This window comes from Pogona vitticeps, chromosome 7 (genome assembly GCF_051106095.1).
Source record: "Pogona vitticeps strain Pit_001003342236 chromosome 7, PviZW2.1, whole genome shotgun sequence".
Taxonomy (NCBI): domain Eukaryota; kingdom Metazoa; phylum Chordata; class Lepidosauria; order Squamata; family Agamidae; genus Pogona; species Pogona vitticeps.
In genome coordinates, this window is record NC_135789.1 from 27,234,145 (window position 1) to 27,257,151 (window position 23,007).

At 48.5% G+C, this 23,007-nt stretch overlaps 2 protein-coding genes across 3 annotated transcripts in view; one reads left to right on the top strand and one right to left on the bottom strand.

Annotated features, from left to right (window-relative positions):
• Positions 1–16,652, top strand: part of ANKFY1 (ankyrin repeat and FYVE domain containing 1) — a 40,191-nt gene extending 23,539 nt beyond the window's left edge. Inside the window, exons 11-25 of the mRNA XM_020812139.3 lie at positions 580–677; positions 1,249–1,477; positions 3,280–3,378; positions 4,112–4,265; positions 5,194–5,362; positions 6,525–6,643; positions 6,808–6,964; positions 8,516–8,716; positions 9,048–9,224; positions 9,539–9,686; positions 10,502–10,592; positions 11,574–11,698; positions 12,015–12,161; positions 12,611–12,701; positions 13,782–16,652. Of these exons, the coding sequence (XP_020667798.3) occupies positions 580–677; positions 1,249–1,477; positions 3,280–3,378; positions 4,112–4,265; positions 5,194–5,362; positions 6,525–6,643; positions 6,808–6,964; positions 8,516–8,716; positions 9,048–9,224; positions 9,539–9,686; positions 10,502–10,592; positions 11,574–11,698; positions 12,015–12,161; positions 12,611–12,701; positions 13,782–13,914 (2,138 nt within the window). The 3' untranslated portion in view covers positions 13,915–16,652. The remainder of the gene's footprint in view (positions 1–579; positions 678–1,248; positions 1,478–3,279; positions 3,379–4,111; positions 4,266–5,193; positions 5,363–6,524; positions 6,644–6,807; positions 6,965–8,515; positions 8,717–9,047; positions 9,225–9,538; positions 9,687–10,501; positions 10,593–11,573; positions 11,699–12,014; positions 12,162–12,610; positions 12,702–13,781) is intronic.
• Positions 16,653–18,695: 2,043 nt separating this feature from the next.
• Positions 18,696–22,752, bottom strand: CYB5D2 (cytochrome b5 domain containing 2). Of its 2 annotated transcripts, XM_072978457.2 has the most exons (5): positions 22,465–22,752; positions 21,207–21,347; positions 20,489–20,675; positions 20,310–20,376; positions 18,696–19,096 (listed from the first exon to the last, which is right to left on the bottom strand). In XM_072978457.2, the coding sequence occupies exons 1-5, from the start codon at positions 22,703–22,705 to the stop codon at positions 19,049–19,051; spliced, it is 684 nt and encodes a 227-aa protein (XP_072834558.2). In that variant the 5' UTR covers positions 22,706–22,752; the 3' UTR covers positions 18,696–19,048. The 2 variants fall into 2 exon arrangements, with proteins under 2 accessions (XP_072834558.2, XP_020667801.3); XM_020812142.3 differs by lacking the exon at positions 20,310–20,376 and having other exon boundaries at positions 22,465–22,739.
• Between the last annotated feature and the right edge of the window lie 255 nt (positions 22,753–23,007).

Sequence of the window (23,007 nt, forward strand, 5' to 3'; positions counted from 1 at the left end):
GTCAGCAAAGTGCTGAAAGATCAATTCATAACGGCAGCCGATTAAAGCAGTCCAATATTCCTAAAGGAGTGGGGTCCTTTGAAGGAGAAAGGTGGGGTAAAAATATTTTAATTAAAAGGCATACATGAAACAGAACGCCGCAATCGGATAAAACAGATCAAAATCCTTCTATTAGTTAAACTCCCACCCACCTATCGTATCACACCTTTAATGCACAGAGTTAATCAAATCCCTGGGTTATACTTATTGACTGTTAGCACCCCTGCTCTGAGACAGAAAGAAAGGCAGCAGGAAGCCATCTTTTCAAATAGGTTGTGCTACTGAAATGTGAAATGTGAAATTAGTACTTTTCACCCCTGAGACCTTATACTGATAGACTGGGCAGCTAGCTCCCTCCCCGGTCCACCATGCCAATCTTACTAAAATTCTCCAGAATCTCAGCTTTCATTGGAAGCAGGAGGGACTCTCTCAAAGTTGTGACATCCCTCGTGTTGCGTTGTAGCTGGTCGGGATGTCTGGGTTGAAACCTCACCTCCTGCCCTCACGGTCTCCTGCTTTTACTCTCTCGTTGGTTTCTAGGGAACTGTTTGCTTCAGAGAGCCGCCGGAGCAGGAAATGAGGCAGCCGCCCTCTTCCTGGCCACGCACGGGGCCAAAGTGAACCACAGGAATAAATGGGTAAGTGGAGAAAAAGAAATGTTGCGTCAAGCAAAACAAGGCCAGATCCGGCATGAAGAGCTGGTCGTTGCAGCCGGTGGAAGGGATGCCGTGACCTCCAGAGTTCCTCCCAGAAATGCAGTGATAGGGTATATCTTTCAGTGGCAGAAAGACTGATCGCCCAAAATACACCTGGACTTCTATGCTTTTTGGGAGCTGCAGTCTGATTTACCATTAGATGGAGGGCTACAAGGAAATAGGCAGGGATTTCCAGGAAGGACTAGGAAATAATTTTGCTTTCTCCCTTCCAGCAAATGAGCCATATTGAAAGTTGCAGGATAGGGAAGGTGGACTTCTCTGTATGTGTGTGTGTGCCTATGATGACATGTCCTGCACTCTGGGATGATGGAGAACAGATCCTCCCCATCCTCTGTAGGACTCCCTTTCAAGTATTTGAGAAGTGCTGTCCTATCTCCCCTGAGTCTTCTTTTCCCAAGGCTAAACCTGCCCAGTTCTTTCAGTCTGTCCTCAGAGGGCTTGGTTTCGAGCCTCCTGATCCTCCTTGTTGTCCATCCTTGTTTCTTGCCAAAAGGGGGAGACGCCGCTGCACACCGCTTGCCGGCACGGCCTCGCCAACCTCACGGCAGAGCTGCTGCAACAGGGGGCCAACCCGAACATCCAGACGGAGAAAGCCACGCCTGCCCCCAAGGCGGGGGGGAGGACCCCCAACCCGGCGGAGAACGTCAGCCTGCAGACCCCTCTTCACATGGCAATCGCCTACAACCACCCCGACGTGGTGTCTGTCATACTGGAGCAAAAAGGTAAAAAGGGAGGTCGAGGCGGGCATTGGCTGGGAGGGGGAAGAATTTTGGTGCAAGAGTGAAAACAACAAGAACAACTGGCTTTTTGGGAGAGAGAGCTACCTGAGGAAGAAAGCGGAGAAGACCTTGGAGGTCAGCGGGAAGATGGTACAGAGGGGAAGAGCTCATTCTGCTGTGTGCACGAGTTACCTTCTTATTTGGCCAGAGTAGAGGGAGGTCTCTATTCCTTGTGCCTAGGGAAGGGGAACCTTGAACAAGATTCCTGGAAGGAAGACAGTGAAGCCTGTCTGTGAGGGTAGGGGTGGATGAGGCTGCCAATCAGGCCTGCAGGCCGCATACATACACATGGAGAGATTTCAGCCAAAACGGGATTTTATGCTCCCCAGAAGACTTTTTAAAGGAAAAAAAAAGCTCAGTGTGTGGTGTATAGACTGCCCCATAGTTCTTAAAGCACTCTCTGGGTGGTTTACAATATAATCATTCAGTTCGGACCTTGCTCCTCACCCCCAGCAAGCTGGGTACTCAGTCTACTGACCTCAGAAGGGATGGAAAGCGGAGTGAACCTCAAGCTGGCCACCTCGGATTGAACCCAGGTGGTGAGCAGAGTTTTGGCTGCAGTACTGCAGTTTAACTGCTGTGCCACATTGCTCTAGGGAAGTGTGATTGGTATTTTAACGGTCATTCTCCCCTCCTCCTGGACCTGCTTGGAATGTGCAATATTTGCCAAGGTTGTGTGGGGGTTGAAAATGAGATGGTGTAGCCCTCTGGGCACTCAGCAGCTGTCCAACCCTGGGGCGAAGGAGTTGGCATTAAAAAGGGATTTATACTGGTTTTAACAAAGGCATGTACATTATTCTGCCCTCAAGTCTTTCTCCAGTGGTTTGTTCTCCCCTGACATTCTGGTCTTTTAAACACCAGAATAACTTTTGTTCAAATTCTTGAGCAGGGTCTTGAGAGGGCGCGCCATTTTCAAATATGAGTCTTCTCTGGAAGAACTGATACACCATTCTGGCCCGGAATATCTGTTCTTTTAATTCTGGCTGGTTTGGTATTCTTCTAAATGAGCCCTGACATGTTGGGATGAATAACCTATCTTAGATTTTATTGCAGATTTCTTATAATTCTTTGACGGGTGATAATTAAAAAACAGAGCAATGGCTGCTTTTTGCAAAGTTCAATCATGGCTCTATCTAGCCCAGTATGGTCCAGTCTGAACTGGCGGCAGCTGTGGTCCAAGGTGCTAGGCAGAAAAGAGCCTTTGCCATCTTTGCTGATAGTTTTTTAAAGAAAAAATATGGAGGCTTAAATCCTAGAGAGTCTATAGACGGAGCATACACGCCTATCGTTGTTAACAGTGGCCAGCGTCCCGCACACATGGCCAGCGGTGTAACTCAGAGTGGCAAGTAACTGTAAATTAACAAGCCCCCAGCCAATTTCTAATTGCATGCTGAGCCAACTAGGAATTCAGTTGCAATCACATTAATTAGTCCACTCCGAGTTACACTGCTCCGCTTACACTAGTGTTCATATTATGTTGGGTTCTGGCCAACACTAATAACAATCATAATGGTACCGATGATGGTAGTGTACTTTACCACTGAGCTTTATAAGACTCACCTGAATCACAGGTGTTGGTTGCTGTTGTGTTGTTGTTGTTTTTAAAAAACCCGTTAAACTGAAAGTGAGCTAGCCCTGTAACACCAGCCTGTCTCCTTTCACTCTGTAAAAAAACAAAAAAACAACAACAACAAAACAGCCAACAGCTTCAGAGAAAAGATGTTTTTCTTCTATGTGTCTTTCAGCAAACGCCCTTCATGCCACCAACAACCTGCAGATCATCCCTGATTTCAGCCTCAAGGACTCCAGAGACCAGACGGTCTTGGGATTAGCGCTGTGGACAGGTAAACCCTGGGGCAGGCGTGGCATGAAATTGTAAAAACATGTGTCATGGGGCCGCACTTTCAAGAAACCATCAGTAAACATAGGACTGCAATTCCTCTAGAGCTGAGCTGTTTGTAGGGAGTGGAGGAGGGTGGAAACCTTGTCACCTAAGAACGAGGCAAGGTCCAGAGGCTTGTTTTACAACCAAAGGTTGGTCGGCCCCTCCAGAGATGTCCGTGTGGTCATCTCTTCCCTCTCCCCAGACGTAGGCCGTGGCTGGCTGGGGGTTTGAAGTATCCGGAAGGCAGCCAGTTGGAAGTGTCTGGTGAGGAGGATAAGAATGCAGAGATTCCCTGAATAATGATTTTGTTTATTTTTCAATGGCTTCTGTCCTCCTTGTGTATTGATAATGGAAAGCAACCGTCAAGATGGAAAAATAAACGTGGTGCAAAAATTGGAGCCGGTGTGGTTTAGCGATTAGGGTGTTGGACTCGAACCTTGGACTCTCGTCCTTGCTGTGCCTTGACACTTAGTGGGTCGCCTTCAGCCATTCATGGTTTGTTAGCCTCGCCTCCTTCACAGGATTACTAGGAGGATGAAACAGGGAATGAGAGGGGGCGCCGAAGTGGAATATAAATCTAGGAAACAAACAAGTGGATGATCAACATGGTGCTAGGGAAGTTGCCGATGGAGGGGCAGGTTAGAAAGGCAGTCCATGTATCGTCCTCTCTCTTTTTTTTTTGCCACGTCCAGGCATGCACACGATCGCCGCCCAGCTCCTCGGGTCGGGGGCCTCCATCAACGACACCATGTCCGACGGGCAGACTCTGCTGCACATGGCCATCCAGAGGCAGGACAGCAAGAGCGCCCTCTTCCTCCTGGAGCACCAGGCGGATATTGGCGTCAGGTAATCACCGCAAGAAGCAGACCTGGTGGACGTGCAGGGCGGCCGTTACGTTTCTCCCAGTTTCTGGGAGAAACTAGGGCAGACCGAAAGAAACAAGGGGATTTCCGCTAGTGGCTAGTTTTGACTCCCAAAAATCTGCAGGATTAAGTGGGGAGAGATAGAAGGGAAAGAAGGTGATGGCTGGTTTTTCTCTGATTTCAAACCAGGCTGTGCCTGAATGAAATACAGTAGGACTCCCTTATCTGTGGGTTTGGTATCCACTGATTCACTTATCCACAGTCTGAAAATATTAAAAGAAAAATCTTTGACATATGTATTTCTTAAGATGAAGCTACCAGAACAGGCCACTAGAGAGAACCAGAGACCATGCTATGAATATGCTTGCTGTAATCAACTTTTTTCAATTTCTGCCAAGCCCGGGCGGGGGGGTTTGCTTGGAACGGACCCCCCCCCAACCCCGGATACAGGGGTCGTACTGTTGTGACCCATTCAAGCCTTCACACAGAATTGCTTAAAACTGCCTTTGGTGCTCTTGCTGGGTTAAAGTTTGTTCTTCTCTGTGAAATTAGGAATTAGGGCCAGCAATACAATTCCTGGGGGCAATTGTTGTTCTCCTGGTTTTGCTGTTATATTTTATTCTGATCTGTGGCTGTATAAGAATGAACAGTGAGCAGTGTTTGGGTGCCATGAAGGGCTACTCTGTGTGTGTGTGTGGGGGGGGGGGGTTGGGGACTCTCCCTGTACAGAAACTGAAAATTATGTTATTGGGCGGGGGTTGTCATTGGTTCCTATACTGTTTTTCGGTCCAGAGGGATTCTTGAGGAGGGGAAATAATTCATCCTGACAGAGGGGGAGAGAGAGAAAGAGAGGTCTGCAGAGCTGAGAGCCGAGTAAGCCTGTGTGAAACAGCAGGACGCCCTCATTGCAGGACTCAGGATGGTGAGACAGCCCTCCAGCTGGCCATCAAAAACCAGCTTCCCCTGGTGGTGGATGCCATCTGCACTCGGGGAGCGGACATGTCCGTGCCGGATGACAAAGGGAACCCGCCGCTTTGGCTCGCCCTGGAAAACAATCTGGAAGACATCGCTTCAACGCTGGTAAGGGCCGTTGGTGGTGGTGGTGGTGAACATTCCCCCTTCGTTTCCACCTGAGACATCAAGCCAACAAGCATTACCTTTTAATTTTTTGTTGTCTCCAACATCTTTCAAGTAACTCAGTTTGGAAATATTTCCACGCAAAGTTAGGAGCAGGGCACCGCTTTAAGCAGTGGGCGCAGAGAGTGGAGATACAGTGAATTTGGATGAGATACGAAAGGAAGATGTCCTTTTTAAAAAATATTCTCTTTCTGCCTTTATTATAGAATTCTTATTCTCCCGTGTTTGTAATTGGTAACAATGCTTGTAATCCAAAAACCAGAGTTGAATACCACATTTTATTGGGCCACTAAAGTATTACTAAAAAAAGGTTAAAATTTTGAATGCTCCAGAAAAAAAACTTCATTTGGCTGCCCTTTGCAGGACTTATAAATATCCAGCCAGGATGTTTCTGAGCCCCCTCTCCATCCTAGCTAGAGATGTACAAATATAACATTACAGGCATATTTACGAATACCAGTTTTACTGTATAACAGTGCAGCAAAATGAAAGGTGAAAGAGATAAGAAAATATGCTAAAACATGTTAAAAATCAACAGTTCATTTTTGCTCATAGGAGTGTCTAAAAAGATAAAGAAGGAAACTCTTGGAAGATAAGAAAGTCTGAAGGGTTCTTGACTTAGAAGGACTTCAGACTCAACGTTGTTCCTGGAAAGGAGGGTGGCTGCTTTGGCCGAGGAGTCCTTTTGCCCAGCTTCACCTTGGGGGCCCTTCCTAGAGAAGGTGGATTTAGCCTGAGCAGATCCGTTCCTTAATCCCTTTGTGACTAGATTATTGCAACATGCTTTATAGAAGGCTGTTCTTGAGGTTACAGTCAGTGTAGAAGGAAGCATCTCGGAGCCTCTGCTCTGGTTTCCAGTTGGCTCTTTGGGCTTCTGCTTTTCCAGCTGGTCGTTCAGTTGAGGGGTACAGTGGCTTCCCCCCCTTCCCTATGCAAGAAAAAGCCCAATGCCCGGAGGAGATTCCCTGTGATCCCTGATCAGTGGGATAGTGACATGCCCACATCTAGAGGGTCCATCTCTTGAGTTTTGCAGTACTGGAAAAAAACAAGACACCTTGACCGGCCTGTGAGCCACTGAGCAGCCCAATCCTTCTTCCTTCGGCAGGTCAGACACGGATGTGATGCCACTTGCTGGGGTCCGGGACCGGGCGGCTGTTTACAGACCCTCCTGCACAGAGCCATCGACGAGAACAACGAACAGATTGCCTGCTTTCTCATCCGCAGGTCAGGGGCCGGCCCGCCTCCCAGAGAGCTTTAGGGCTACACCCACGCCCTAAGGTGGACCCTCGGTCTGACTTGGTCTAAGACCACCGCCGCGGCCCTTCACTCTGCATTCTCGGGACCTTGCCTGGGTGGAGGTTTGACGGTTGGCTGTTTTTCTTCGCCAGCGGCTGCGACGTGAACAGCCCGCGGCAACCCGGCGCCGACGGCGAGGGCGACGAGGAAGCCCACGACGGGCAGACGCCGTTGCATTTGGCCGCCTGTTGGGGTCTTGAAGAAGTTGTCCAGTGCCTTCTGGAATTTGGCGCCAACGTGAATGCACAGGTAGGAAAGAAGCCACTAGTGGGCCTCTCTCTGCTGGACACCTTGTTCTCTGCCACGTGGTTTTCTGCGCCCAAAGATGACTCTCCTCTCCAAACTGTGCCACGTCAGTAGCTGCTCATCAGCTCATCTCTTTTATAGTTGATGTCTGCAAATGAACTACTTACTGAGGGACGGTCCTTGCTTGTTCATTCGGTCTTGCCCAAAGAACGTAAGAAGAGCCGTTCTCATTGGGCCAGAGTTCTGCCCGGTCCAACTTTCTGTTCACAGAGTGGCCAGCCCATCAGCAAATCATGAGTCCTTTGTCTCCCTTTCCCCAGCAAGCGATCACCAGAGGTTTCCTACCTCTGAGACGGGCACTGATAGACTCAGCAGGTTGGTGGACGATGGTTCTCTTGTTTTACGCAGCTTCAAGTTGAAATGCCATGAATGGGCTTGCTCATTCAAAACTCTTCACGCCATTTTCCTCATCTATGTATTTATTAGTGACTTCTCAGGGCCTTGACAGTGTAGATTGAACTTGGACACGGTGGCCGTAAGAAGCTCGTGGCTAGGCAGTCCCCCTCATCAACCAAGGGGGAGGCAATAGGGATCTGTTCTGCCTTGCAAATCTTTACACGTATCTCAGCCTCTGCAGTTTTAAAGCCTTCTTGCCCAGGGTAAGTGTTTTGGCAGTCAATCCAGGCAGAGAGAATGGGGGCCCTCATTTGTGCGTGTCTTCCGGCTTCCGTGATAAATTTTCTTGCTTTTGTTTTGTGTTGTGTTCCTTGCTGTGGAATGCTTGCACAGACTGATAGGGCTAGAGCTCCAAAAACCTTGAAATAATGAGATTCTCATAAGTATTAACAAGTTCCATTCGTTCAGGAGGTCCTGTTCAGTTGGGGTTAACAGATGGAGCTAGCCATTGTCTTGGTTCCTTTCTCTGGCTTTCATTCTGCAACTCTAAAGGCTTACAAACACAATGCTTTGAAATTTGGCCACAGTGCCCAGACACGGATCAGCCGAACCATTTCTTGAAGCCGCCTCTCATACTTTTCTCCTCTTATAGAAGCCTCTTAAGACTTGATAACCAAATTTCTGGTTCACTTTCTTATGTTGGACGCCACCAAGACACTTCTAACGCAGGGTGACCCTACTAGAGTTTTTAAAGCGAGTTGATCAAAGGGTCGTTTCCCATTTCATCACCCAGCGAGTTTCCATGGCCCAGCAGGATTGGAATCCAGGCCTCCCTGAGTTCTGCTCTGCTCTCTTCAAGACACAGGCTCTCACTGTTTACCTTGCTGATGTGCAGCAGTTTGCCCAAGAAGATAAAGATGCCATGCTATCGGCTGGGCTTGGACCTATGCTTCCTAGCATAGTGAGAGCCGCCAACGTCCTGTACTTTTTTAGTATTCTGGACAGTTTGTTTAATCTTGGCTTGAAGGCAGATTGTGTGTGTGTGTGTGTGTGTGTGTGTGGCTTGAAGGCAGATTCTGTGTGTGTGTGTGTGTGTGTGTGTGTGTGTGTGTTGGGGTCTTCTTTTGTGCTACCAACTCATGGGATCTGTTGTTGCAGGATGCAGAAGGGAGGACGCCCATCCACGTGGCTATCATCAACCAGCACGGCGTCATCATCCAGTTAATGATTTCACACCCAAACATCCAGCTCAATATCCGGGACCGGCAAGGCATGACACCTTTCGCCTGCGCAATGACCTACAAGAACAACAAGGCAGCAGAGTCCATCCTCAAGAGGGAGCCGGGAGCTGCGGAGCAGGTACAGGAGAGCAAAGGGGACTCCCTTTGGCTTGCTCCAGCGATGGGAGCCTCTCGGAGTCACCCTCCGCCTTTTGCCATTCTCTGGGGCAGTCCTCTCCCAGCTGGCTGTGCAATTAATTCCCTGGCTGCTCCAGGGCCAGTCACGCCCAGATCACCTACACTATCTCGGTGGTTAAAAACCTTTCTAGACACCTCTCAGGTTTTACTGCTTCCAGGCTCCTTGTCTGTAATCTTTGTGAAGAACGTTGGCCGTTGGGCTGCCCAGACTTCTGTGCAAGGATGATTTCGCTCACCCGACTTCTAAAACCAGACATTCGGTGCTCCTTCAGGTTGATAACAAAGGCCGGAATTTCCTCCACGTGGCTGTTCAGAATTCAGACATTGAGAGCGTCCTCTTCCTGATCAGCGTCCAGGCGAACGTGAACTCCAGGGTTCAGGACGCCTCCAAACTCACCCCGTTGCATCTCGCCGTGCAGGCTGGCTCCGAAATCATTGTGCGCAACCTGGTACGTATATGTATTATTTTTCTGCCCATGCGGTTGATTTTAAAACGGCACAAGTGCCTTAACTCGGGAGGCCTAAAGATGTCTCTGCTCCTTAAAAAAAACAAGAATCAATGCTAACCAGGTTTTAAATCCGGTGGCCCTGATGGGTTAGCAAAGTTGCTTTATTTCTTGGAGGTGGGGAGCAGAGACAGAAGCAAGACTCCCCCCCTCCCCAAACCCAGCGGAGTTGCCTGCCTGTGTGTTATTAACCCTCTAAGGGAGCTGAGCCCTACTGAAAACAAATCTGCCCTGATCCTTCCTCCTCCTCCTCCCAGCTCCTGGCAGGCGCCAAAGTCAACGAGCTGAACAAGCACCGCCAAACGGCCCTCCACCTCGCAGCCCAGCAGGACCTTCCCACCATTTGCTCCGTCCTTCTGGAGAACGGAGTCGACTTCGCCGCTGTGGACGAGAACGGGAACAACGGTAACTCTCCGGGCTTTCCCAAAGATTCGGCACGTTGGCCTTGTGGGTTCCCAGCCTTTTCAACATTTAAAAAACAAAATAGAGAGAGAGAGAGCCTTGTGGCCTCTTAAAATAAAAGGGTTCATTTCAGGGTGAACTTTCCTAGATGACAGTCCACGGCCTCAGCCACGGAAATGAATCATCCCTTAACATGCCACATCTTTTCTGTGGGTGGGTGGGTTGCTTGCTATAAATGCTGGAAAAAACGAACCCTGAATCCTTGGTTGAAAATCCAAATTTTTATCCAAAGAGATCCGGCTCTTGTTCTCATTTCTAAGGGGGTGAACAGCTCAACCCTAGCATGGCTTCACAGAGAAAGAGGCACTGAAATCCATCCCTGATTTCTGTTTTGAAGAGACCTGTGATCTTAGCCCCTCCCCCCCCAAAAAAAGGGCAGAGAAGCAAGACAGGCTGCTTCTGTGAGCTGGACGGAGAAGAGTCGCAGTCCCGCGTGATTTTGTATTGTCCATTCTGTACAGCTCCCCGCAGAAAACATTTAGACCCCTTTTGGTTAAAGAAGAGGGAACGATGGCACACAGAGGTATATTCCGTCAACAGGACAGTCAGTCATAGTGGCGAACGTGGCGGCCTTTTTGAGCCAGGAAACGAGGAGCCCCAGACTTGAGACATCATCAGTTCACGGGTCTAGTTAATTAAGAGCTTGTCTGTTACCTTGTATATGTGATTTGTGTGTGTTTGTGTCAGTGTCAGTAAAGGCTCTGACTGTCTGATGTTTTGCATCGTGCTCACGGGCGCTCCTTTGCCTCTACATGCAGCCCTGCACCTGGCGGTCATGCAAGGACGTCTGACCAACATCCGTGTCCTCCTGACGGAGTGCACGGTGGATGCCGAAGCCTTTAATCTCAGGTAGGTGCTGCAGCCTACACCACCACCACCGCCCCAGGAGGAAGGGGAAAGAGCCCCTCTTTGGACCAGCTGTCCTTGGGCTCTGGAGGTTATCGGGGAGGGGAGGGGGTCCCTGTTTCTTTCTGAGGCAGGTGTCTGAAAGGACCTTGAGGGGTAGAACCCAGTTCCCATTCCGCCGGCTTCAAAACTGCCTGCCTTTCTTTTTATTGAACACATCTTGGTTTGGTTAGCAGCCAAGTTGCAGCTTTTCTCTCCTACCGGATGTGACAGGTTTGTGGTTTTGAACGAGGGCTTCCAGAATCCCCCACGATTGCTGCCCTGGGGCATTCTGGGAGTTCTAGTCCAGAAACGTCAGAACTCGCCCACAGCTGGGTTTTCAAGGTACATGAGGTTTTTTTAGGGGGTGGCTTTTCCAGCTCCAGCTGGCTGGCCAGCTCGGTGGTTTAGGTCTCCAGCTGCAGAGCCAAAGGTTGGGAGTTCGATTCCCCGCTGGGTGCCTCCTGGGAGAAGAGCCAGCCTGGGTGGCCTTGGGCAAGCTGCACAGTGATCCTAGGGATGCCCCTTGGAAGAAGGAAATTAGAAACCACTTATGTGTATTCTCTATCTCGAAAACCTTGAAAAGTGGCCATCCTATGTCAGAACTAACTTGCCGGCAAGCAATTATTATTATTATTTACCCGTTCTAGTTCCCCAGTGAGTTTATGACCAAGTGGGGATTTGAACCCTGTTCTCCAGAGTTCCTGTCCATCCTTCTATCCATTATCCCACACTGGGTACTGTTCTATTCTAGCTACTGTTCTAGTCTCTACCTGGAAGTTTATTTGGATTTTAAAGTGCTCTCATCCCCTAATTCCATGTGTGGAGAAATTTTAGGAGGTGTGAGAGACTAGGGGTTTTTTAATGGGGAAGGGAGGCGGAACTGCAGTTGGAACTGGGCTGTGGGTGTACATGTGGGTCACACACACCGTGTCTCCTTGTCAGAGGCCAGTCCCCGATGCACATCCTGGGGCAATACGGGAAAGATAACGCAGCAGCCATCTTCGACCTCTTCCTGGAATGCATGCCGGAATACCCCCTGGACAAGCCCGACGCCGAAGGGCACACGGGTAAGACGTTACGGCGCCACCTCCTTGTCCCTTTGGATTGGTAGTGGGAAGAATGACCCTTAAAGCAAATAAAAACCCAAGTCGCTTTTCCAAAAGTGATTTAAAAAAAACACCCCTTCTGCAGGCGAGCAGGGCCTTTCCCTAGAGGCCGGTGCGACAGAAAGGCCTCGGCCCGCAGGCAGAAAGTTAGCAACCCAAGGAGCCAGCGTAGCAGACTTGTACATTTGAGAGCAGTCACCAAGGAAGCTCTCATGAAATCCAGTGTAGTTTCAGGGCCAAAATGCAATTTCTTTTCTCCTCCTGCTCCTACGACCAGTGCTTCTCCTGGCCTACATGAAGGGGAACGCCAACCTGTGCCGTGCCATCGTGAGAGCCGGGGCTCGCTTGGGCGTCAATAACAACCAAGGGGTCAACATCTTCAACTACCAGGTGGCGACCAAGCAGCTGCTCTTCAGGCTTCTGGGTAAGGGAGCTGGAGCTCTGCCTCATCTGGCAGAACTAAAGGTGGAGAAGGGAAGGGGAGCCTCTTAACATCCCAGCTATTGTGTGTGAACTAGAGATGGGGCCGACCTGTGGTTCGTGCCGGTTCCTCCTTTGGACAAACCAGGGTTTGGTGGTTACCAACTTTGCCTCCTCCAGCAGCCGCCCCCTCCGAGGCAGCGCCCAGTGGAGGCAGGGCAGGGAAGCCTCTGAGTGGGCTCCCACCGGAGGAGGCAAGGCTGGGAATGACCAAACCCCTATTCATCTGAAGGACGAACCACCGAATGGGCAATTCGTGCTCATCTCTCACATGAGTCACCTTAGGGGCTCCTCTCAATCCATGAGCAAGTCGTGGACCTGTTACGGCCTGGGGGGGGGTCTCTCCCTTTCAAGCCACCTCTGCAGTCTCCTGCTTTTCCCTTGTGTTTGCAGACATGCTGTCCAAGGAACCTCCCTGGTGCGACGGCTCCAATTGCTACGAGTGCAGCGCCAAGTTCGGGGTCACCACAAGGAAGCATCACTGGTAACTGGGCTCCCCTCCTCTTGGGTCTTTTCTTTGGTCCACCGAGGGACGGGTTTCTACCCAAAAGGGCAAGGGGGCTAAGAGCAGGTCGGGCTTCCCCCTCTGGGGCCAGAGAATAGGTCGCACGCGCCCCCTGGGACTGAGGTTTGGAAGACTGAAGGAAAAAAAAGGGTCAACACTAACAAAAGAGGGGGGCAGATTTATACATGAAAATCTGCGTTCCAATCCCGTGTCTGTTGTTAATTAAGACAAAAAAAACCAAACAAACAAACTCTGATGTGCCTTGAGGTGAAACTTTCAGCTTCATGGCTTGTAGAGCCAGGAAATCTTAGAATTGTATTGCTGGAAAAGCCCCCGAGGGTCTCCCCAGGGGGTTTCTCGCTTTCTGGGGGGACGCCTTTTTGTTAGATTCGATTCCCTTTTGAGACGACTTGTCCTGGATCACAGTCCCGCCCTCCCGCCCCCCAGATGCGTTGGGCAGTACCGCTCGACTCTTCGTCCTTTTCCACGTTGGGCAGAGGTCAGGACGGGTGGATTTAGGGCAAGCCCCTCCGCCTGGCAGGCTGAAATCCAGAACTCTTCTCCAGATTCTTGACCCTTCTTTTTATGCCACCCTGAATGCACTCTGGAGCCCAAACGCTAAGCAAGGTTGACCCTGGGTAGTGCGTGGGTGAGAGACCACCAAGGAATGCCACGGGCTGGGGAGAGGAAGGGCCGCCAAATGGTTTCTGTGCAGAAGATCTCAAGGCTGAGCCCCCCCCCCCCCGCATTGCCAGACAGGACTGGGACGAAGTCCTCCCCAAACAAAGCCCAGACCCCATGGAGACCCACTGCTGCCGTTCAGAGTTTGCAGGGCTGGGCTCGATGGGCGCAGGGTACGATTTGCTGTCGGGCCGCTTCCTCCGTTCCTCTTTCTGAAGCCTAGAAAAGGGCTCGGGACTGGTTTATTCCCGACGTCCCTGCATCTGTGTTCCCTTGCCCTGTTCCGAACTTTTGCACGGAAGCAGGACACCAGGGAGCGCAGGCTAAGACAGGCGAGGGCACGCTGACTCTTCCCTTTCTCCCTTCCTTCCCTCGCAGCCGGCACTGCGGGCGTCTCCTCTGCCACAAGTGTTCGACCAAGGAGATCCCCATCATTAAATTCGACTTGAACAAGCCGGTCCGGGTCTGCAATATCTGCTTTGACGTCTTAACCCTGGGCGGGGTCTCCTAGTCCTCTGCAGGGATGGGGAGGGGTTCCCGGTAGCCACCCCTCCCTCCTCGCCTCGCAGAGAGACGTCGGAAGAGCCTCCTTTTGTCTTCCTGTGACGACATACCAGTCGGCTTAAGGGACCACACGAGCGTTGTATCCTAGTATATACGGGGTTGTTTTCTTTTCTATGAACATTAATGGGGACAAATGGTAAGAAACTGGATTCGGGGAAACAAATCGGAACCATTTTGCGGCAGAAGTAAGCGTGAACTGCATTTGGCCGTCAGCTTACTGCAGTGCAGAGGGTTGACCAAATAATTAATAATAATAATGAAATTTTTTTACCAATAATCATGTAACAAAAACAGGCCTTAGTAGGCTGTGAAGCTGACGGGGATTCCTTTGATGCCCTCTCTCGCATCAGTTTCTTTCTTTAAAAAAAGATGCACTTACATTTCTGGGTGACTCTGTGCGATGAACAGAGTCCCCCTACCCCTTTCTGTTCTCTTTCTGTTGAGAGAATTGGGAGTGTCCTTTTCTTCTCTGGCTTTTTTGTCCTAAAAGCAGGCGGCTGTAACTACACACAGTGATGGCCTCGTCCAGAAGGCATGATCTACAATACAGGGTTTGGTTTAGTGCAATTTTTTTTCCTTTTCTTTGGTGGCCTTATCACAAAAGCATTACCGTTTCTTCTGTTGAAAGAAAAAAAAATCAGGGATCCCAGTGTTACAGCTTCCTTCCCTTCAGGGTTACCCTCTCAGATCTTAAGAAGTCTGGGTCTTGGGAAAGAATTGGAGATATCTTAGCTACTAGATGTGATGAAGGCTTTTCTAAGCTCGTGGCTGGTCCTTTTAGTCATGTGCTGATGCAGTTGCCTAGGTAGTCCTGTGTTTACCATCCATGCTAGAGGAAGTCCTGGCTTGGGGGGGGGGCGGCAACCTAGCAGTGAAAAGATAGGGCTGGAGCCACCTTTGCGCATGTAAGCACAGCTAGTGGTGTAGTCTGTGCTGTGGGTGTTTGTCAGGACGGGAAGGGTGGTGAGAGAACTCCCCTGATCTGTAATCTCCTGCATATGTATTTGTAAAAATGGTGGCAAGCCCTTCGAAGCTGGGAAGTCACAGCTTCACCTTGGGAGATGGTGAAGCAGGGAGCCTGCTCTGTTGTGTCGGCAATTTGGCCCCGTCGAGGTGCTCTGGATCAAACATGCACACAGCGGACCCGAGCTTTCATTGCCAGATAAACGTTAGCCCGGCCTCTGGTCTCTTACGATCAAGAGTGGGGAAAGGGAATGATCTTCAGATCTTGTTGGGTTGGCGCTCACTCTTAGCTAATGCTCGCCGGCACTAATGGGCTTCGGAGTCTGGAGGATTTAGAGGTGACCCACCGGAGCACAAACGTACTCACCTTCTCACAAACACACCCACGCACATTACCTCACCTTCACACCTACTTGGGCTCCCTCTCATGCAGATGGTCTGCAACCCCCTGCATTTCACGTCGGCTCTTATCTCTGTCGCAAACCCTACGGAGCCACTTCTGAGCAGACACTTGTCATGCGCACGGCGGGTGCAACACAGTGGGTGACTCGCTCCCCCCGACAGAAGCCAACCCACTGAGGGTGGGGAGGTCCAGCTGCCACATCCTTTAGCATAAAGCTTTTGTTTTCTTTTGTTTTGCCTTCTTCGAAAAATAACTCAACCCCCCCCCCCCGAACAATGGACATCACTTGTACCTTCTGTTATTGCTCCTTGAAAGAACCAGTTGGGGATGTATGTCTTATCTTAACCTTCCATAACCACTAGTTTTGATGGTGCGTGTATAACGTAAGGCGGGGGAGAGCGAGCGGTCTTTCATACCTTCGGATTGCGTCCTCTCTCCGCCTTTCTAGAATGCTAATAAGTCCTCTAATGATGTCTCCTATATATATATGTAAAAAGAGCTGAAACCATAGTGCTACTTCTTTTTTATATATATATTACTGTGATTTATAGAAAATATAACAGCTTTATATGTTAAGTAAAAAGCCTGGGCTTGTGCAGTAAAAAAAAAAAGAAAAGAAAAGGCTTTCTGGGAAATAAGGTCTCAACAGTGCAATGGTAAAAACAATACATTTCAGACAATACCAGGATTTGCTGCTTGGTCGTTTCCCAGCTGCCTTCATGGAATGAACTGGAATCCCGCCCTCTTTCCAGCTAGCTGGGAGGGTCTCCCCCTTTCCGAACCCTGTGCCAGACTGATCTCACTTTTCACCTTAAAAGAATCAAGCCCTTTTATCAGGTTTATTCCAGGGGTGCAAGACTAAGCCAAGCAGTGAGATGCCAACATTTCATGTGGGAATAGATCACAACGTCCATAGTCTTTTTGTCCAGGGTTAACTGGAGGCTCTAGACGTTCGTACGCTCTGGTTTGACTTGGTCTCGGTAATGCACCCAAAAGAGAGAGATTCTGTAAACATTCCCTTTAGAGAGAAATATTTCTCTCAACCGGCATTCTCTATGCGTGTGACTAATGGACTAATCGGTCATTTGACTAATCGGATCAATTCACAGCCCCTCTCCAGGCTGTAAATGTTTGTACAAATGATGATCAGAGGTGCCAGTAACGACGAGGAAAAAGCCACAGCACCAGGGGCAGAATTTGGAAATACCCCGGGAACTAGAACCGATTCTTCAAGGCAGTTCGGTTTGCGTGAACCTCGGTTGGGTGTTGCACAGAAACGATCATTGTAAAGCACTTTTTAATAAAACATTTAAGACTGAGTCTATGCAACTGGCTGGCCCCGTTTGTTAACCAGAAACGCCTGTGTGGATGGAATGCATGAAGTTTTGGGTTGATTTCATTACAGAAGGAGCTCAAAAATGGGATACCACAGGTTACAGTGTTCATGTCCCCCCCCCCCCCGAAATAAGCATTGCAGTCATTTTCCTGAAGAAGGTTGGGTTGGCTTTCTCATAAGGACTGGTTCAAACTTCCCTAGGAGTGTAGAAGCAAATCTGCTTTTTTTTTCCCGTGAAGAGGAGCTGTCATGCTTTGTGGGAATTTGTGCAGAACCTGCTGCTGATTTCTAGATCTTCAAAAAATTCTTCACTCTCCTGTCTCTGAAAGCAATGAGAGATTGAACTGGGAAGCCTTGAGGCTTGTTTTATTTTTTGCAGGGGTGTGTGTGTGTGTGTGTTTACAAAACCTTGAGCAACTTAACTTTCTCGGACTGCAACAGCCCCAGGTTGATCTCTGAGTATTGAATTCCACAATTAACTTCCAAACTCTGGTGTGTTCATGATTTCTATCTGGCCTTACTCGCAAGCCAGTTTTATTTATTTTATTTGTATACCACCCATCAGGCTGCAAAGGCCGTTTTGGGCGGTTTTCAACAAAATACGACAACCACTTTAAATAACAGCAAAATTGCAGTAATATCAAAATAATATAAAAAGTAAGCAATAAACTTATTCTGTACTAAGCAGCATTAAAAGTTTTTTTTTAAAAAAAAAACATTTAGTCATTACACTTTTCTATTTTCCTTGCTTTAGAGACAGGGTGAATGTGGTTTCTGCTGCGAACCAAAATGAAGGGGGGAAAGTCATCACTTGATTATTACAATTGTTTCTGGTTTAGTAGACAGCTTCAGAAAGTTCCCTGTACATAAATGTGGAAACTAACTGGATTTTGTTGAAGGCCGGCTTAACGATAGGCCACACATCATAGGTAATTTTTATTTTTGTTCAGCAGACAGTTGTGTCTTTTGCAGTGTTTGCATTCCTATGTATAACTTTGTGCACTAAATCAAACTGGCCTAGATGGTATTGGTGCGTTTCCGGTAGAACCACCAGCAACTGGAAAAATACTTGTGTGGCTGTGTGCCTCGTACAATGCTGTTGCCGCTTTCACGATTGCCTGTTTTGATGATGCAAAGAAGGAATAAGGCAAAACTCCCCCCATGTCTGCTATAACAAGACCTTCTTGGAATCTGCTATGGTTAACGCAAATCAGTCTAATGTGATAATTGAATTCTCCTGCTCTCTTGCCACTAGGGAGCATGGTGAATACCATCACGTAGAGAAGGACTGTTAAATTTGCTAGAGAAATCACAGGGAAGATGTGTAGTAAAGTGTAAAAATCCACGTGAAGGTTCCAAGCATCCAGTGGTATAAATTAAGGATTTAGAATTTCTTCTGCACTTACCAGCTGCTTGGTGGTCCAAAAGGAGCCGTTGGACGTGGAACAATAGGCAGACATTTGTTTAGTTCAAATGTCTTACCCAACTATGATTTGCCCCCGCAGTTTCAAAAATCATGCTTTCCTGATTCATTCAAACATGATTTACAGAGTTAGTGGCTATGCTGAACTGCAAATCATTTTCATTAAACATAGCATTAATGGATGTCTTTTAACGCCTTGTGTGTAGGAAAGAGAGGCTGTGTGTAAGAGAGAGAAGGGGAAGGCAGATGTTTAAAAATTGTTAAATTAGGCTAATCATGTGACCCAGAGAAAGCATGTCCATGGGCTGTGAGATTTCTTGACTTCAGTACAACTGTGATTCTAAGGCCTCTTTAGAATCCCTGTCGAGGTCTCTGGGCAAAACTTGGGACTTTCACCTTAGCAAAGCAAGAGGCATACATCCAGCAAGCACAGAAGGGCAGAGTGATGGTTCAAAAAGAGGCAAGCCACCCATCCCCTGCTTCAGATTCTCAAGAGTCTATGGAACAACCAACAATAAGAATTTCACAGAGTATCAAACATCATTTTCTTGCACCATGCACAAACACCCCTCTCAAGACGGTCAGAAAATATTTTACATCTCATGCAAGGGAAAATGTGATTTTATTTTATTTTCGTGCACAAGAACCACCAAGTCCTCCCCTCACTTGGAGAGCGGGCAAGATCCCCTGTTTCTCTGGATGAGCACTCCCGTATTGGCAGGAAGGATTACAAAAGAGACCCACCTCAGTGGGCTGTCTGAATCTCACAGGTCTGTGGGAGTGACAAGAGGACAGACGCACATCTAACAGCGGCTGGAGAAACAGAAGTGGCTCAGTCTTTCAAAGCACACCAGTCAGAGAGTGGGTGGCACCCTTCGTATTCTTGTAGATTGGGACTGTAATGAGATGACCCTTCCGTCTTCACACACACGCAATGACTGCGGTGGGATCCTGGCTCATACAGCTTCCTGGGGACACCGGTCCAGTCTCTGTTGACTCCTCCACTACAGAGATAAAGGAGAGACGGGAAAGTGTAACAGATGATGAAACTACAGAATCATAAAATAATGGAGTCGGAAGGAATCTATCAGGCCATCGAATGTTACTCCTAATAAATGCAGAAATCCAAATCAAAATAGATCTGACAGATGGGTGTCCGGTTGTCTCTTCAATGCTTCCAGCGTTGGAGCATTCGCCACCTCTCCCTGAGGTCACTGGTTCCATTGTTGTACTGCTCTAACGGTTGCAAAGTTTTTCTTGATACTCAGAATCTGGCTTCCCACAGCTTGAGCCCATAGGTGTGTGCCCTGCACGTAGATGATTGAGAACAGATTCTGGCCCTCCCTCTGTATAATAATCTTCATGTACCTGTATTTGAAAAGGGGCTGGCAACGTGTAACCCTTCTGATGGGCTCAGCCAGCGGAGTCCCCAGCATTGCTCACCATTGGGTCTGCTGGGTGAGACTTGATAGAAACTGCCGTCCAGTAACATCCGGAAGCCCCCATGTTGCCCAACCCTGGATTTAATGACAGCCTCAGTCAATATCCTTATGGTCCCACTTGCTATCTCTTCCATTGAAATAGAGACCGACTGGTCCCTAGGTTCTAAATCAAGAGCCCTGCTGCCCAACTCAACTTCTTAAGAAAATCAACTTCCACTAAAAGGTTCTAGTCCTCATTGTGGTGTGCAATGCAAATCTCAAAAGTCAGAAGAGCGAGGGGGCAAGCATTCAATATTCTCTTTTGTCGCTCTATAGGCTAAAGAGGCACAGTGTAAATAATGTAGCTATGAATCATCAGTGGACTGCTACTTAAAAATCCTAAAATGGTTGTTAGTGAATAATTGTATTTTAATTGTTGTGAGCCGGTAGAGTGAGCAGCATATAAATTAAATAAATAAATCAATAATTTTCTTGATTGAAAATAGCAATCTGATCGTTTCCATTATAAATGTGATTGATATATTATATTACAGTAGCACCCCGGTGTCTATAGCAGATCAGTTTCCAAGCCTCCCCCCCCCCATGGATGCTACAACCCACAGATAATAGTGAACACTATACATAACACTGTCTCTTCCTCCTCCTAGTGACTAGTTCTGGTAATTACATCCTGGAAATATATCAGGTGTGTTTTTTTCATTTAATATTTTTAATATTTTCTGACCACGGGTAAGTGAAACTGTGGGTACTGATCCTACAGAGATGAGGGTCCTACCGTGTAAAGGATGTTTATAGTCCTAGTCGATAACAATGGGCTTTCAATCTGGAAAAACATCAGCACGCTGCAAAGTTAAATACATTTCATCTTTGCAGCCTAAGTCATTTGTCTTCCGGCATCTTTGGTGCCCTTCCCTAACCCTTTGCAGCCTCATTCTCTGCATTTGAAGAATGTACCTCTGTTTGGAACACCAGACACGACTTCCTCCAGTGGAACTCCATTCTGAATTGCATGGCGGAAACTGCTGCTTCTTCTCCTCTTCCTGAGCCTGCAGCTTCTGTCCATTTTCAATGAGGTCCCGGGCTTGCCGCAGAACCTCGGTAGGTGTCCCGTTTTCGTGGTAGAATCGCCCGGCCACTTTACCTTCCCAAAAGTAGAGGATTTTAAAAAAATTAGACTTGGTTTCTATATCTATTGACTTAACAATGAAAATAAGAGAGACACAGATTTCGGGGGGGGGGGTCAGACTACTAGAGTGGTCAAGTAGACCAGATAGGTGGGGTATAAATCAAATAAATAAATAAATAAATGCTCTTCCCAGAATTCTCAGGCCAAAGGATCACCACATGTCACTGTGGCAGACTTTAGATTGTGGATATTTGTCGCACTCCTCTCTGGCACCGATGTCAGAAAGCCCTTTGTCTTGTCACTTGTCTATTTAGGGTATGGTCTCCTTGAATCACCACAGAGGGGAAAGCATACTTTCTGTAATAATAATAATAATTGTTAATGTGCTGTCAAATGAATAATTATGGGCCGGCAAGTCAATTCTGGCTGGAATACAGCTGCCACAGACTCTTACCACTGGCTTGAGCATGGGGACCGTGAGTAAGGTTGGAAAGCAAGGCGAGAGGAACTCAAATCGGACGGGGGCGGATTTCTCCCATCACCTACCGATACGCACGTAATTCTTAGTATAGAAGGAAAGCCAGTTCTGGATGATCAGCATTTCCGAGGGCGAAAGGCCAGAAATATCATCCACCAGTCCAGCTGGGGTAAAGTCGCCTGTTGCAAAAGCCCTGGAAGCATCTTTACCTGGGGAAATATTATAAAACAATACAATTAACTCAGAAGGGGCCTGCAAAGCCATCGAGGCCAACCTGAGCAATTCAGATCGGACAGAGCGTGGTCCAATTTTCTCTTGAAAGCCTCCAGCACTGGAGCGCTCGCCGCCTCCCGAGGTCATTGGGTTCCACATTGTCTTACTACTCTAAAAGTTGAGAAGTTTCCCTTGATCTCCAGCATCAATCTGGTTTCCTGTAACTTGAGTTCATTGTTGCGCATCCTGCACTCTGTGATGACACAGAGCGGATCCTGCCCCTCCTCTGTAAGACTACCTTTACTGAATATCATCTCTCTGGGTTGTGATTTATTAACTAATAGATTCCACCTTCAAAAAGCTCAAGGTACATTTAGATCTAGCTTTCCCTAAGCACTTTTTACCTACTTTATCACAAGGAAAAGTGGACAGCTAGGTAGGAATCATGATATGGCCCTGCCAAGGGGGAGACATCATTGTACTTAAGAATCAGCTCTCTCTGGCCTCCGGAGGCTGAAGAAGGGCCATTCTTGGTGGTATTAGATTCTCCTCCACTAATTTAGGCTGCCTCCACTCAACCCAAATTGCAATTACTCCCAGACAGAACAGGACCCTCTGTCCTGCCTGGTAACAAATAAAACCTTTAACACTGCTTTCTCCAGTAGAGCCTCACCATGCTCCGATGGGAGCCCAAATTTTTCTTTTTGCAAGGTCAGGAAGGAAATCTGCAAAGCAACCGAAAAGACCCTGGAGAAGATTAGAATGGGGTTCTTTTAAAGTTAAGCGAGTGGCAAGTTCTGGTTGAAGGCTGAGATGCTTTTGCGCATTAAAAAAAATAGATCGGTGTTTGCATGCAAATAATTGCATTCTATGAATGCAACAAACAAGAAATCAACAAAGGAATGCAACGAAGAAATCAGCCCAAAATGGAACAAGAGAGCAAACAGTGGGAAACAAGAAGAGGATAAACCCATCCGCCTCCAGAGGAAGGGGATCAACTCAGCCCTAGGAGCCGTGTCCCGTGCTCCTTTGGGACAACAACTCCCAGAATCCCCCAGCCAGCCACCCAGGAATCAGGAAGGGGACTCCAGAGACCCATCCCTGCAGGGAGACCTGAGAAGAAGCTGTATGCGCCCCCGGGCCCGTAATGCCGGCGTCCCCGCTGCACGTCGAAGACCTGCCCCAGCACCGCCAGGTACAGCCCGGCGCTCTCCTCCGTCCCCGTGTAGCGGCTCAATTCGGCGGCGCTCAAGACGGGATCCCCGAGCCACGAGCGGGGATCGAACCCACGACGCCAGAGCCAGGCGGCCGCGCAGCCGAGAGCCAAGACCGCCAGCGCTCCCCCGCGCAGCATCGGGGCGTGGATTGGACAGCTCCGAGTGGGGCGGAGCCGACGTGGCCTGCGCTCTACAGGCCTAGGGGCGGAGCAACTTGGAACCGTCACGTGAGAAGACGCTCCGAAGTCTTATTGGTCAGCGCGATCACCCCGGCAGTGCCACCTCGCTTCGTCCATAGAGGTAAGCCATTTGGCGGGCGCCGGGTGGCGCAAAACTTTCGGGTTCCCATTCGTTCTCTTTTGCCTTTTTTTTTTTGAGGCTAAAGGCAGATGATCATAAATAAGCAACCCAAGCCAGCTCCGCTTTTGAAAACACGGGT

Bases quoted from the DNA above. Each gene is read 5' to 3' on its own strand.
- CYB5D2 (XM_020812142.3), bottom strand. From the start codon at position 22,705: ATGCTGCGCGGGGGAGCGCTGGCGGTCTTGGCTCTCGGCTGCGCGGCC. The intron at 20,676-21,206 runs GTAGGTGATGGG...ACTTTTGGGAAG, and splicing joins TAAGAATTACGTGCGTATCG to GTAAAGTGGCCGGGCGATTC. The intron at 19,097-20,488 runs GTACATTCTTCA...TTATCTCTGTAG, and splicing joins GTCTGGTGTTCCAAACAGAG to TGGAGGAGTCAACAGAGACT.